Source organism: Sebastes umbrosus, chromosome 24 (assembly GCF_015220745.1).
Source record: "Sebastes umbrosus isolate fSebUmb1 chromosome 24, fSebUmb1.pri, whole genome shotgun sequence".
NCBI lineage: Eukaryota > Metazoa > Chordata > Actinopteri > Perciformes > Sebastidae > Sebastes > Sebastes umbrosus.
In genome coordinates this window covers 3062987-3076128 of record NC_051292.1, presented here as the reverse complement: position 1 = coordinate 3076128, position 13142 = coordinate 3062987, and the positions used below count along the sequence as shown (strand labels likewise).

The window sequence follows — 13142 nt, the reverse complement described above, 5'->3', positions numbered from 1 at the left end:
ATTCATCATGATTTACAGACTCTAAAGTTCAACAGCCAGGACATTAAAGTACATCATATATTACATATCATATATAATATAAATGATACAGTGTAATGGTCATCAATTACATCAACACTTATGTAATTCCCATTACACTGAAGGGATGTTCCTCTATCTGCCCCCACAAAAGGAAAGCATGTGATGTCATCCACAGCCCCAGTCAGTTCAGCTCAGTGTCGCCTCTGACTCTGCTGCGAAACACACACGCTGAAGGACTACTCTTGAGGAAGAGACATAAACTCTCAGACTGAAGGATTACTCTTCAAGAAGTCTCACTCTGTTTTTTATTATTATTCTGCTCCTGCAAAGGTAAGTTTCTTTAATAGTTGCAGTTTCTCAGCATGTAGACTTTGATTGCTGTTCAGGAACTGTGGTTACGGTGCTGAAAACAGGTCACATTTTTGAACATTGAACTGTGAAATGTGAAAAGGATATAAGTTACTGGGCATATGGAAATACCTCTTAACTTTGCTCTTGGCAAAAAAAGTTTATGTACTCTATATTAGAGTATTAAACAGAGAACAAATTCATGTATACCACAAAACATAGCAGAAGAGTCAACCCTTCTTTTATTCAAACACAATATATTAACGTTATATAAGGTGGTGTAGTGTTATTTCCTAGATATAATAAAGGGTATTTCACATGGATCAGTGTGTCAATCCTCGTGTTCTGGTACAGATGACCCACAAAATAAACTTCACTTTGAGTTATTAAGTGTCTTTGCAGTCCATTAGAGGGATATACTGTGCGTCTCTGGGTGTGTTCAAGATAATAGTCTTACAAACTGACAACGATTTCTTGAATTAGCAGTGGTCTGGGTCACAGTATTATGAACTGTTATTTATTCCAAATGAGGATTTGGGAAAAGTGCCTCAAAGTCTCCCTGACTGAGAGGACAAAGTTGGAAAGATGTTCTTTTGTGAAGGACAGAAGGTGATTTTCAATCAATTGTTAGATTAAAAAATAATAATGAGATGGAGACTATGCATAAGTCCATGATATATACTTGTATCTATAAAAGACATGCACTAATTATTATATTTTAATAATATGTTCCCTTTCAAAACATATAAAACCTCCAGTCTCTGTTACCATTGTAAACCAAGAATGATTACTTACCATATAGTGTACATATTTACTCACTTTAAACAGTATATTGCTAGTTTTTGTATTGTCCAAGTACAATAAATCCAAGGCAACACAGATCCCGTGTGGTAATTGCACTTTTAAATAACAGGGGGTTTAGCTCATCATGAATCACAATTTATTCCCAAAATAAAACTATTGATCATGATTTTATATTTTGTGCAGCAACAGCATCAGATAAAGAGCGACTTAAATATATAAAGGGCTTTTTTCTTTGACTAGAAAATAGTCAAATTAAAACTGTATCATGGACAGATGCCGATGCCAACACAACTGTTTCTGCTTTTACTGTTCATACGACCATTAGAACTGTCATCATTTCCACTGCTGTCACTGTAACTCTCACAGTAGTTGCTTAACATTTGGATCAGCATATGAATCATCTAGATAGCTGACGAAAACATCTGTATAGTGAGTTTGCAGCACATGCTCTTACTTCATTTGCCTCATTGATGTCTTTTGGCTAAAGTTAAACTTGCTCAACATGCATAATAAGCATGTAGGAAGGAAGTGGTGGGGAACAGAGGAAGCAAAAGATCAAATCTGTGAACCTAACGTCCAAAACGGGGAGTCCTGCCTAAAAACATGGGTTTGGAGGCATAGCTGTACGGTCAGTTTTGTTTGCATGGCTTTTGATCAGGGCAAAGGTCACATTGTTTAAAATAATTACAGCATTTTAAGGGTCTATTGTCTATTTCCTTTCCTCAGTTACAAACTATTGTCCCCGTTCCTCAGAATACCCACAGCGATGGATCTAAACTGCTGCATGTATCTGCTGGTCCTGTGCGTCCTCAATAAGGTAAAGCTGTTGCATCTGATATGCTGTTTTAGCTGAATATGTCACCTTCACATGCTTGTCTTGTTTGTTTTTGCAGCTTCACCGTTGCTTTTCAGATCATCCATTAAGTTTTAATGCAAGTTGTATTAGTTATTCTATTTTATTATTATTTTTAGACTATTTATAACCATAACTAAAGTTATTTGCTTCTCTATAGCATCACTCAGTCCCTACCTGTTGATCAAAACTCTTTATTTGATCGGATGAATACTCTAACCATCCTGATACAGTCTTTAAAGGGGCACTCTAGTGATTTAGTATTGCACTTCCATAAAGTTTAGGGATTTGTGAGATACAGTTTAAAAGAAGAATGGACAAAATCAAAGCATCAGAGGCTGAGATGTAGTAATCTTTAGGTCCTGATATGGATCAAACTTGATCTTATACTTCCCATAATGCAACTTGAGAGTGATTTTAGCCCCCTTAGAGCCCCAGCAGGCATTATACTACCACTTGTGACTTTGTTGTTTCATTTAATTTTGTATAATGGTGTATCTGTGTGTGTTGGCATGCTGATGAATTTCAATAATCTCTCTAAAGCTGCTTGTGGTGGCGAGCTCTGAAGATGACATCCAGGAGCATCTGAACCATCGGGGTGAACATCCGTCGACGCGGAACCAAATCGCCACAGCCCAGTACGAATGTTTCCAGAGGATGGGGAAAGAATCGCAGCGCAAAACAAAAACAACAGGTGAGAGGATCGTCTCAAAAAGCCTGTGATGGTTCCTCATGTTACTGTTTTCCATATTAAGTCACTGTAACATATCACACTGTTGTCTGCAGGGCCAGTGTGCAACACAACGTGGGATGGGTGGCTGTGCTGGGATGAAACTGAACCTGGACCAACGGAGCAGGGCTGTCCGGACTACTTTAAAAATTTTGATCCTCAGGGTGAATTTCTTTACTAACTTTATTAACCTTTAATATTAGATGTTTAAGATTAGAGAGTTAGATGTGAAGACCACTCTTATGTCTGTACGTTAGCTAAGCTTAAAAATCTAGAAGCAGGGGAAACAGCCCAAGTTTACATCACCTCTAATTAGCTCACTAATTAGCATGCTGTATTTCATCCGTACACAAACAGAAATGTAAAATTGTGCAAATTTGTCAACAGCGATGGCTTCCAAAGTGTGCGCAGAGACAGGCGAGTGGGGGCGTCACCCCGATAGCAACAGGACGTGGACAAACTTCACAAACTGCCTAGCCAACACGACACATCATAGGACAGTAAGGAGGAATAAAGACGACAAAAATTCACAAAGCAGCTTTTACTGTGAAGTTGTATTCATTTAGTTTTTCTTGCAGGCAGCGATGACTCACTTCTACTTGGTGATGATTGGTCACGGCCTGTCGCTGGTGTCATTGATCATATCATTAGGAATATTCTTCCATTTTAAGTGAGTGTGGCACAGCTTTCTTTATGTCCTAGACATCTACATGACTTTTGATGAATCATTTATTAACTTTAGCCGATGAAATGTGTCCTCAGGAGTCTGAGCTGCCAGAGGATAACGCTCCACAAAAACCTCTTCCTCTCATTCGTGCTCAACTCCATCATCACCGTTGTCTGGCTCACAACAGTGGTGAAGAAACAGGGACACACGTACAACGATTCTGTGAGTGATTTCACTTCATACACTAAACCACGTATTGCTTGGCATTTTTACAGTCAGTAAAAACATGTTGCTTCTCCCTTCTAGGCGACCTGCAAGCTGCTCATGTTCATCCACCTGTATCTGCTGAGCTGCAACTACTTCTGGATGCTCTGTGAAGGCATCTACCTGCACACTCTCATTGTTGTGGCGGTGTTTGCAGAAAAACAGCATCTCATGTGGTACTATCTGCTGGGCTGGGGTAAGTAAGGACTTAGATTGAAATATTTCATCATGCACATTTCACTCTCTTACACTCAAATATCTTCAAATTTGCAGGTTTTCCACTCGTGCCGGCGGTGATACATTCAATAGCACGCCACTGCTACTACAACGACAAGTGAGTCTTCTTGATCTAAACATATCACTGCACCTAAATCATGTGTTTCCATACTGTATGATATGATGATGTGATCCATGCATTCACAGATGTTGGGTCAGCTCAGATACTTCCTTGCTGTACATCATCCACGGTCCAATCTGCGCCGCATTGGTGGTAAGCACTGTGGAAAATCCAGATTTACTTACTTACTACACTCTTACTTCCCTGGTGATGCTCTGCAAGGCCTGTTATTAAGCCTTCATCCCTTTTTTAATTTGTGCATCGAATGTCTTCCAGGTGAATCTTTTCTTCCTGCTGAACATTGTCCGGGTCCTCATCACCAAGCTGAGGGTGACGCACCAGGCCGAGTCCAGCCTCTACATGAGGGCCGTGAGGGCCACCCTCATCCTCATCCCTCTGCTCGGCATCCAGTTCGTCCTGCTCCCCTACAAGCCCCAGGACCACTGGGTCTTTGAGATCTACCTGTACGTCATGGAAATCCTCATGCACTACCAGGTCAGTGAGCATGAGGAGAACTTTTTAAGCTTTTACCCAATAAAAATGCCCTATAAAATCTCTGCTTTAGGCGCAGACTTGTTGCATAACTGTCCGATGCCAAAATCCTCAATAAATTTTGTGGTTTAAAATTACAAATATTTCTAGAATAAGAGCATGAACATGTGGCACTGTGAGCAGCTGTTAGAGCTTAAGGGATTTCCCATGTGTGTGTATTTTCTCAAGAAACTTTTCTTGTTTCTCATGCAGGGTCTCTTGGTTTCTACAATATTCTGCTTCTTCAACGGGGAGGTGAGTTATGAGCACTAACAACACCTCATACTTCAAGCTTAGATTTTGAATTTGCAACCCATTTCATTCTCAATATATGATGCAAAAATAGTCAGAAAAAAAAATACAAACTACATGACCTCAGTGACCCTATGGGCCTGGATGGACAGCCTTAAACATGGATATTAATGCACTTAAAATGCTTTAAAGACATCGTCTGGTTGCAGTTTCCCCAAAGATAAGATGAAATGTGAATGGTGCAATCGTTGCAATCCTATTTACATCCTCGTTGTGTCTCCTCTTGCAGGTCCAGACCGTCTTGCGGAGAAACTGGAATCAGCAGCGGATGCAGTTTGCCGGCACATTCGCCAACGCCGACTTCTTCCGCTCGGCCTCCTACGTGGCGTCGTCGCTCACAGAGGTCCACCGCTGCTACAGCATCGAAAGCCACACTGAGCACATGAACGGCAAGAGCTACTCAGACATATTCAGATCGGACAGCCCTTTCGTGTGAAGGCTCGCCGTTTCTTTGACTTCTTCCAAGATGTTACGAAGATGGACGTCTTCGGGGAGTTTTACTACTGTTCATGGCTGTTCACTTCCATCTCCCAGCCACAAAAACTCACATATTTCACTTTTTGTTTTTACTTTTTTCACACAAATATTATCAAAACAGAAGGAGCTTGAGACCAAAGAAACTGTTTCTTCATCATTATTTACACTCCATGAAGATTTAAAGGGGCTGTTGCCGGATTAAGGAAGACCTTAGTGCTTTTTTGCATCGTGTGGAATAAACTTGAAGAGCTCTCGGTGAACAAGAAGCTGTTCTGTTGAGCTGATCTTGCAAAGAGAGAGTTTCCTTCTGGGCATCTGAGGATACATTGCACGAAAACACTGTTGAACCACGTCTCGAAATCTGAAAAAAAGCATTTCAGGTTTTAGTTATAGGCACATAACTACACAGGTAATATGTAAAAAGTACAAACACACACACAAAAGAACAAATAAACATCTAGCTTGCTTTGCTAAATGTCATTCCTGCTTTAACTTTTGAATTACAGGCGTGCAACTCAGACTTTATGGTGAGGAGAGTTTTCTATTTATGTAATATTTCCACAATTAAATAAGCTTACATTGTCTTATCACGTCTGGCTTGGCGATAGCCTACAAGTTAAGATAATACTCACTGTTTTTTTTTCTTCATATCTGATTATTCCAAAATGCTGGAGAGATATTGTGAGATAGTCACTGACTGTAAAGTGCATGTGTTTGTACATATGAATATACATATATCAAGGCATAAAATACCAAGCCTTAAGTGTACTTTGCATATCTTTCCAGTCAGCTTGAAACACACATTGTATATTGCTTATGTTAGATTTTAATTAATAGCATAGTCGTTAAATGTTCAAATGTTTTTAGACAAATTCTCTAAAGATTTTCATGTCCAGGAAACAAGTTCAGCAGGAACTGACTCTTGTTTATTCACTGATAAGATAAAGTCTGTCTCCTCCAGTTAGAGATAAACGATAAGAGAAGAGCTGCTGGTTACAGCCTTCTTAAACAGGAAATACTTTAGCATTATCTCCCAAAATGTTGTCTTTAAATGTGCAGCACTGAACCCTAAGCCTATTTAAAACGTACCTACTAGCCTTCTCTGGAACTTTCAACCATATTTTACTGCCTTCCTCAGCTACCTTGGGTGTTATTATGTGATGTAAAAGTGGTCGTATATAGAGGAGAAAGGGGATCATAACTTCCGCCTCTGACTATATTTCTAGTCGCTGAAGAAGATGGTCAAAAGCCCTGCAAAAAGGTAGTAAGCGAACCTTGAGTTTTGCATATTTTAACACAGCTGTGTCAAGAATGGAACAAAAAACTTGTTGTGTTTTCCCTTGTTGATGGTGATTATATTTTCATTTCTTTACCATAGTTTTGTCAATAAATGTTTATTTCTACTGAAGTAATAATGCTGTAAATAAAAACTGTTTTAAACTAGGATCAGAAAACACTCACTGTATTCACTGTATTTCTGTTTTATTGTTCCCCTCAAAGACAAATGAAAGAAAATATCTAAGTGCATTTTTCTTTCCCACAAATTTAATTAAGGGTGGGATTTCCTTGTCTGACCTTAGAAAACGCTTCCCATTGAAATACATATTGTTTCCAGACAAAGCAGGGCGTGTTGCTGTCTGTTCCTCGTCCAAGAACGTATATATATGTGCCCAGGTGCAATTAGGAAGTCCCAAAGGAAAAGTGCATCCTTGGGTGCATCATTCATCAAATGCAGAACAGAGACGCTGTGAAAGCACTTAACATGCCACTTTTCTTTCATCCGTCTGCAAACACATGATGATCAGAAGCATGTGTGTGTGCAGGACAGTTTATTATTGTGGGTGATATTTACGAGCTATTTGCATGCCTTTCAGCGCACAGGGCATCACAGTAACACTAAACATCTGCCGTTTTTACTGCACAACTTGCATCCTGTAACATCAATGAGAATTAGTATCCTGTGGGGTTTCTGATGGCACACATTTCCTTTAAAACGGAGATCAAAAATAATCTCAAGCTGTAGCATGTGAGAGATCTCGGTAAACATTGTTTTGTTGTGTATCACAACACCAGTCTCACCTCCCTTTATTTACCTCCATGGAAATCAGACCAGTGGATGTATTGCAGGCTTCCTGTTTCTAAGAATACATTGCCATTGAACTCTTGATCCGTCGGCTCTTGTGTGCTGGTAGCAAACACTTCCTCAGTCTCATGACTAACACTTGTTTACTGCCTTAACTTCCGCACACTTCCACAAAGCTTAAAGCATTTAGCCGATGTTTTGTATTTCCAACGTGCAGCGTTCTGGGTATTTGTCAGGGACGTTTCCACAGGACGTGACTGAATGGAGACATGATACGCCAGATTGCCTCATGTGCTCTCGTGCATGGTGACGATCCTGCACACGTAGCTGCAGAAATGTTTTAGAAGTTGTTGAAAAGAATTACATAAATCTGCTTCATATTGTCGTAGATTTAATTTGGCTGACGCACTAATCTGGAGTAATTTCCCCTGAATGAGGAACAGACTATTATGAACTCATAATGACTCAATATTTCATTGACCTCACTGCATTCCTGAGGACCTCAGATTGTCCCAATAGCATAACTATTACATACACTTATTATACACCACATACACTGCTTTAATTTAGCTGGAAGTTAACGAGCTAAACATTCAATTCTGGTAGCTACAACAGGAAGAATACCTGAAAATGAACACATCAGTATTAGCAGAGAAATGTGCTAGTGTTAATCATCTCCGTCTTTATAGGGACTTTCTGGATTAAGAGACAAATTTTCAAACGCAGCAGACCGAGGTCTCAAACACAGACTGTATATAAGAAGTGGACGTAGTCACCATGATGTCACCCATTGGTTTGTGGACGACCGCTTTGAAGCCTCGAGTTCGGCATTTTGACAACTCCCAGACTGGACAACGCCGTGGTAGCGACCTGTCAATCACAAGGTAGCCCCGCCCTAAAGCATCCCCTGCTTTATGGTCTATTTGACTCTAAATGGGACCATAATTTACTAAATGAACATCATGCTGTATTGAAGAAGACTTGAAACTAGCAATGGAGACCATAAACTCATGTTTACAATGTTTACTGAGGTAATAAATCAAGTGAGAAGTAGGCTCATTTTCTCATAGACTTCTATACAATCAGACTTCTTTTAGCAACCAGAGGAGTCGCCCCCTGCTGGCTGTTAGAAAGAATGCAAGTTTAAGCTTCACTTTTAATAATCTTTCCTTACTCTCCACCTTTTGCATGTATCAGTAACCTGGAAGTCTACAGAAAAGCCCAAGCATGCTACTTGCTTGCTTTGTCATTCATTCATACCTGTATTTCAATGTCACAGAACAACATGCTGGAAAAAAACTGGAGCCCAGATGACATTTTTCCCTCCCCCAAGAAGGAAATTTCCCATTTATCATGAGCGTCAGTGCTTCCTTGGAAAAAGCCTTTGATGCACATGATATGATGCATTTTACCTTTCCAGCAGCAGAGAAAGTGGAATGCTAGGAATGCAGAGAGTAAAAAAAACAAACACCACATAGAGCCAACACCACCATTACTTTCACAACAGAAAATTAAAGCCAGAAGATGTCTTAACATTGTGACATGGTTTGATGTGGAATCTCCACAAACACATCTTTTGCATTACAACTTGAAATTGATGAGAACACAAGCTGTAAATAGTGATGAACTTTATTGCTTTCGAAGGAAGAATGACTCAACTTGAAACAATAACCTTCCAGTAACTCCACTTCATTACAACCCCACGCCGTCTGCAGAAGTTTCTGGTGAAACCGAACTAATTAAACAGCGCTGTGCCAGCACGCACGCACACACACATACCATACACACATCTGGCTCATGGAGTGATCGGACCACTTGTGCATGGGGATGTTTCACTCTTGAGAACAATGGAATGAGTTCTTGGCTGTGCTGGAGGGTGTGGAGGGCGTACAGTACAGGGGTTAGGGTGAGCAATGTGGCCCGGCTGTATGGATGTGACCCGGGTCTGGGTGGGACCGCGGGAAGTCTGCCGCTCGCTGCAGACCGCTGCTTCAGGGTCATAATTTATCTTAGCAGGTCGTCACGGAGTGATGTCAACACTTGGTTGTCTAGTAGCTTCGCTGCTTTGGTGTTTGTGGAGGGACGTCACGATCAAAAGTGTGAATACATCATGTGGAGAGTTCATTTCCAGTGTTCTAGCCAGCAGGGGTGTAGTACTCGCACTACTTTTTCTTTTTTTGTCCTTTGCAGCTGTGGGCCGTCATGGAGTTCATCGTCATCACCTTTCACCCCAGCTGCATCTAAATGGAAAGAAAACTCTATTATATCAGAGATTTAAGTATGTTTAACATTTTCAGCCGGTTACACTGTTATCAGCTCATTAAATGAGCGTTATCAGTGGTTATCAGCTCCATAGATGTGGGTCAGAAGGGGCCTGTTACACCCACTAGTAGGTTTTATCATCCATTCACATGGTAGATCACCAAAAGAAGGAATAAAAGAAGACAACAGTGACCTCTAGCGACCGCAGTAATTATGACAGGAGCAAAAGCGGAAGTCAGGCGCTGTAGTGTAGACTGCCTGTTGGTGGTAAATGGGACACAAAACACAGGACAGTTTCATGTTCACTTTTTAAATGTAGTTATTTTAAAACACAAACAACACAATGTTTTCCCCTAAACTTAACCAAGTGGCTGAAGTTGTGTTTTTGTTGCCTAAACCTAAACAAAAACATGTTAAAAACATATTTCATTCACTTTTACAATGTGTTAGAACGTGTGTTTTTTTTGGTGTTGGGGTTGCACTACGTTCCCAGATCTCAGTACTTGTTGAGTACGATGTTATTACTGTAGTACCGATAGAAACAATGGCAAACTAATGAAAACATGATCCAAGTTTTTATAAATATGGAGTCCTTGGCTTGGTGCAATTCAGACAAAATCTGGTGTCTTCGTATGAAAGCTGGACTCTGGTGGGAACCAACAAGTTGGACCGAGACCACCTGAAAAGGTGGACCAGGACTAAAAGGCCACAATATGAACTACAGGTATGAATGTGACCTTCTGATTGGTGGGAAACAATGATGAAGGTTATTGCTTTGCAAGCAATTTTGTTTTGATATTCATTTTTCTAGAATCAGAACATCTAAGACATCCCACCCTAACAATGAAAACATCTCGAACAATAAGCGTATTACAGTTTTAAAGAGCCCAGTTCCTATAGAGCCCAGGGCGGTGGGCCAGTATCCACTTGAACGAGGCGCGTCGCTGCCGGCTCTCGTCTTCAGCATCGTCCTGCCAACAGGAACTCCCTCGCTCCTCTCCCAGTTTCCTGCCATTGTTCTCTCCCCCTGCCACCAGGCACACGCTCCTCCCAGGATCTGGGAAAAGGTGGGATGTTAAAGCGGCCCGTTTCCCTTTCGATCAGTTCCAGCCTCCACCTGTGGAGGAGGGGTGTGTGTCACAGTGTGTGTGTATGAATAGAGAAGCAGCACCCATATGAAGTACAACTGACTTTTGTCTGTTTGGAATTTTATTTAATTTCACTTTTTGATATCATGTTATCATGTGGGAGGAAACAGCTAAATTTCAGTCTGAAAATCATACATTGTACAAATTTATTACACGGCTTTGTTGAATACTTGATTCTGATTGGTCAATCACAGCGTTCTATGGTCTGTTATTTCTTTATAACAGACCGTTGCTATGTATAACAGACCGTTGCTATGTATAACAGACCGTTGCTATGTATAACAGACCGTTGCTATGGGCGCAGTTCTGATGTCGGACTCTGGTGGACCGTTTTTGTGTCAAATTATTGATTTCTTCAGTAAGTAGCCGTGTAATAAGCGGGATAATGTACAGCTAGCGGGTCATTGTTGTAAAATAAACCCCTTCAGTGTGATGCAAGATGCTCCGCTTTGTGTCGGGGTGCCGTAAGAAACACTCTGACTAGTAGTAGGAGCATTAACTGCTCATCACCAGAGGAATGGTTTCCAGACAGTTACAAGAGAGGAATCTGATAACATACTCCCACTTTAACCAGTAGATTGTATCACTTTGATGACGGAGAAAACCCTTAATACTTTCCCTTAATTGTATGCTTTCTTTTCAGCCCTGTGTTTTCATGCCACCGAGTATAATTCAGGCCAATAGTTTGATCCTTTCTCATGATCCTTTCCCAGTGTTCTTTAAGTGCTGTGGAGGAGGCGTCAGTGAGGTGGGGTTGGAGGGTGCACAGGAAGGAAAAGGAGTAGCTGGGAAATCTCATCGAGGCTCCTCGGCGAACAAGAGACACCCCAGTCAGGATCTGGGCGTCGCTGCCAAGTCATCTCAGGGTCGCAGACTCCTGCGGTCTACGTGAATTTGATGCAAAGTACATCAGGTTTACAGAGAGACTTTAACGTATAGATGCAAGCAAGCAGGAGGAGATGGAAAGCAGAGAAAGAGGAAATAAACACTAATAAATTTGGTAATCCATTTGACCTTTCATTCTGCACCTTCAGGTCTAACTTTGGATTTGTCCAATTCTTTGGTTTATGATCAAATACTTGTAAAACTAGTGACCACTATACTACTAAACTAAGTCTGTAGTGTTGTTAAAAGCCAGGCGAAAACATGTTTTACATGACAAAAGTAAGATAAATCCAACAGTGACAATAAAACAAAAAGGATGGTAAGTTAAAATTCTATTACATAACACAAAAACTGAATAATAAACACAATAATGAATGAATGATTAAATAAAATCAATATTAAAATGTAATAACAGTTGTATGGTTTCTCTTTTTCTGTCTGTGATGTTCTGTAGTCATCTGTGGTTTTTCTTTGTTTTCTGTGAAGCAGTGAACAATGAAATTATCATTGAAATAACTTCCTTGACTTCCAAGAAAGAAAGTGTGGTAAAGGTTTGAATTGAAAACACAGTTTTCAGGGTATAAATCCCCTCGAGCAAAACACTGTAGAGCTCCCAGAAGAGCCCAGCTCAGATTTTTTTCCCCCTCACTTTTCTACCTGCTCTCAAATTTTCCAAGCTCAAATGAAAATAGCAGCCCCGGCTAAAAATGTCCACCTCGACAGATGTGGAGCGAGCACGGGCTGCAGGAAACGGCGAGAGTGTCACGTCTTTCAACGAGCGCAGAGAGGAGAGGTCGACCCAGAAACATGTGCTGCCTGAACTTTGGCTCTTTTTCTTCCTGTAGGGACGCCTTCTCTTTCCCTCTCTCTTTCTGTACTGGCTCTGTTTTTCATCTCGTTTGACACCCATATGCAGCCGGGACACCTTTTCAAGCTGCTTTTATAAACCAGTAAACCATTGTGTTGTTATATTTCAAGAAATAAGCACTAATGCAGCACTGATAAAGCATAAATCCATGTCTGGAATGTAAGTTGACACTACAGTTTGTATTGCTTTATCGTAAGACACATGTTTCCTAGCTTTCAACACTCAGAGCCCTGATGTGTTTTTTCATTTAAAGTCCATCTAATGAAAGACCTTTTCACCTGGGGTGTCAGGTGAAAGCAGTTAACTCTGATTTGATGACTGAAAAGAAAAGCTTTGTCTCTCTCTAGTGGTGAGATGGTTTACTGTCATTTCTGAGCTCATTTAAAGGTTATATTAATAACATTTTTATGTAGACAAATTGTGAATTAATCATTTAAAAAATGTTGGCAGGTCCAAAATGAATGTTTTGTTTATCTCTGTGGAAGATATCAGACGTTTGGTCCCCATTTCTTACAAGTCTTGTGAGCCAATAGTACAACGACGTTGGTATCA

The 13142-nt window shown here is 40.5% G+C and overlaps 2 protein-coding genes across 3 annotated transcripts in view; one reads left to right on the top strand and one right to left on the bottom strand.

Annotated features, from left to right (window-relative positions):
* Nucleotides 1-13142, bottom strand: part of LOC119484008 (multidrug resistance-associated protein 4-like) — a 221378-nt gene that overhangs the window by 36362 nt on the left and 171874 nt on the right. The gene's annotated exons all lie outside the window — the stretch shown is intronic.
* On the top strand, nucleotides 209-6800 carry LOC119483534 (calcitonin gene-related peptide type 1 receptor-like). 2 transcript variants are annotated; one of them, XM_037761748.1, is made up of 13 exons: nucleotides 209-351; nucleotides 1927-1990; nucleotides 2570-2720; nucleotides 2813-2920; nucleotides 3144-3256; nucleotides 3335-3426; nucleotides 3519-3645; nucleotides 3730-3883; nucleotides 3961-4021; nucleotides 4111-4177; nucleotides 4301-4519; nucleotides 4769-4810; nucleotides 5097-6800. In XM_037761748.1, exons 2-13 carry the CDS (start codon nucleotides 1940-1942, stop codon nucleotides 5301-5303), a joined length of 1392 nt encoding a protein of 463 aa, XP_037617676.1. In that variant the 5' UTR covers nucleotides 209-351; nucleotides 1927-1939; the 3' UTR covers nucleotides 5304-6800. The 2 variants fall into 2 exon arrangements, with proteins under 2 accessions (XP_037617676.1, XP_037617677.1); XM_037761749.1 differs by having other exon boundaries at nucleotides 1900-1990.

Excerpts from the sequence above, each read along its gene's own strand:
- LOC119483534 (XM_037761748.1), top strand. The coding sequence starts at position 1,940 with ATGGATCTAAACTGCTGCATGTATCTGCTGGTCCTGTGCGTCCTCAAT. Across the intron at positions 4,520-4,768 it reads AAATCCTCATGCACTACCAG|GGTCTCTTGGTTTCTACAAT; the intron begins GTCAGTGAGCAT and ends TTTCTCATGCAG. Across the intron at positions 4,811-5,096 it reads TCTGCTTCTTCAACGGGGAG|GTCCAGACCGTCTTGCGGAG; the intron begins GTGAGTTATGAG and ends CTCCTCTTGCAG.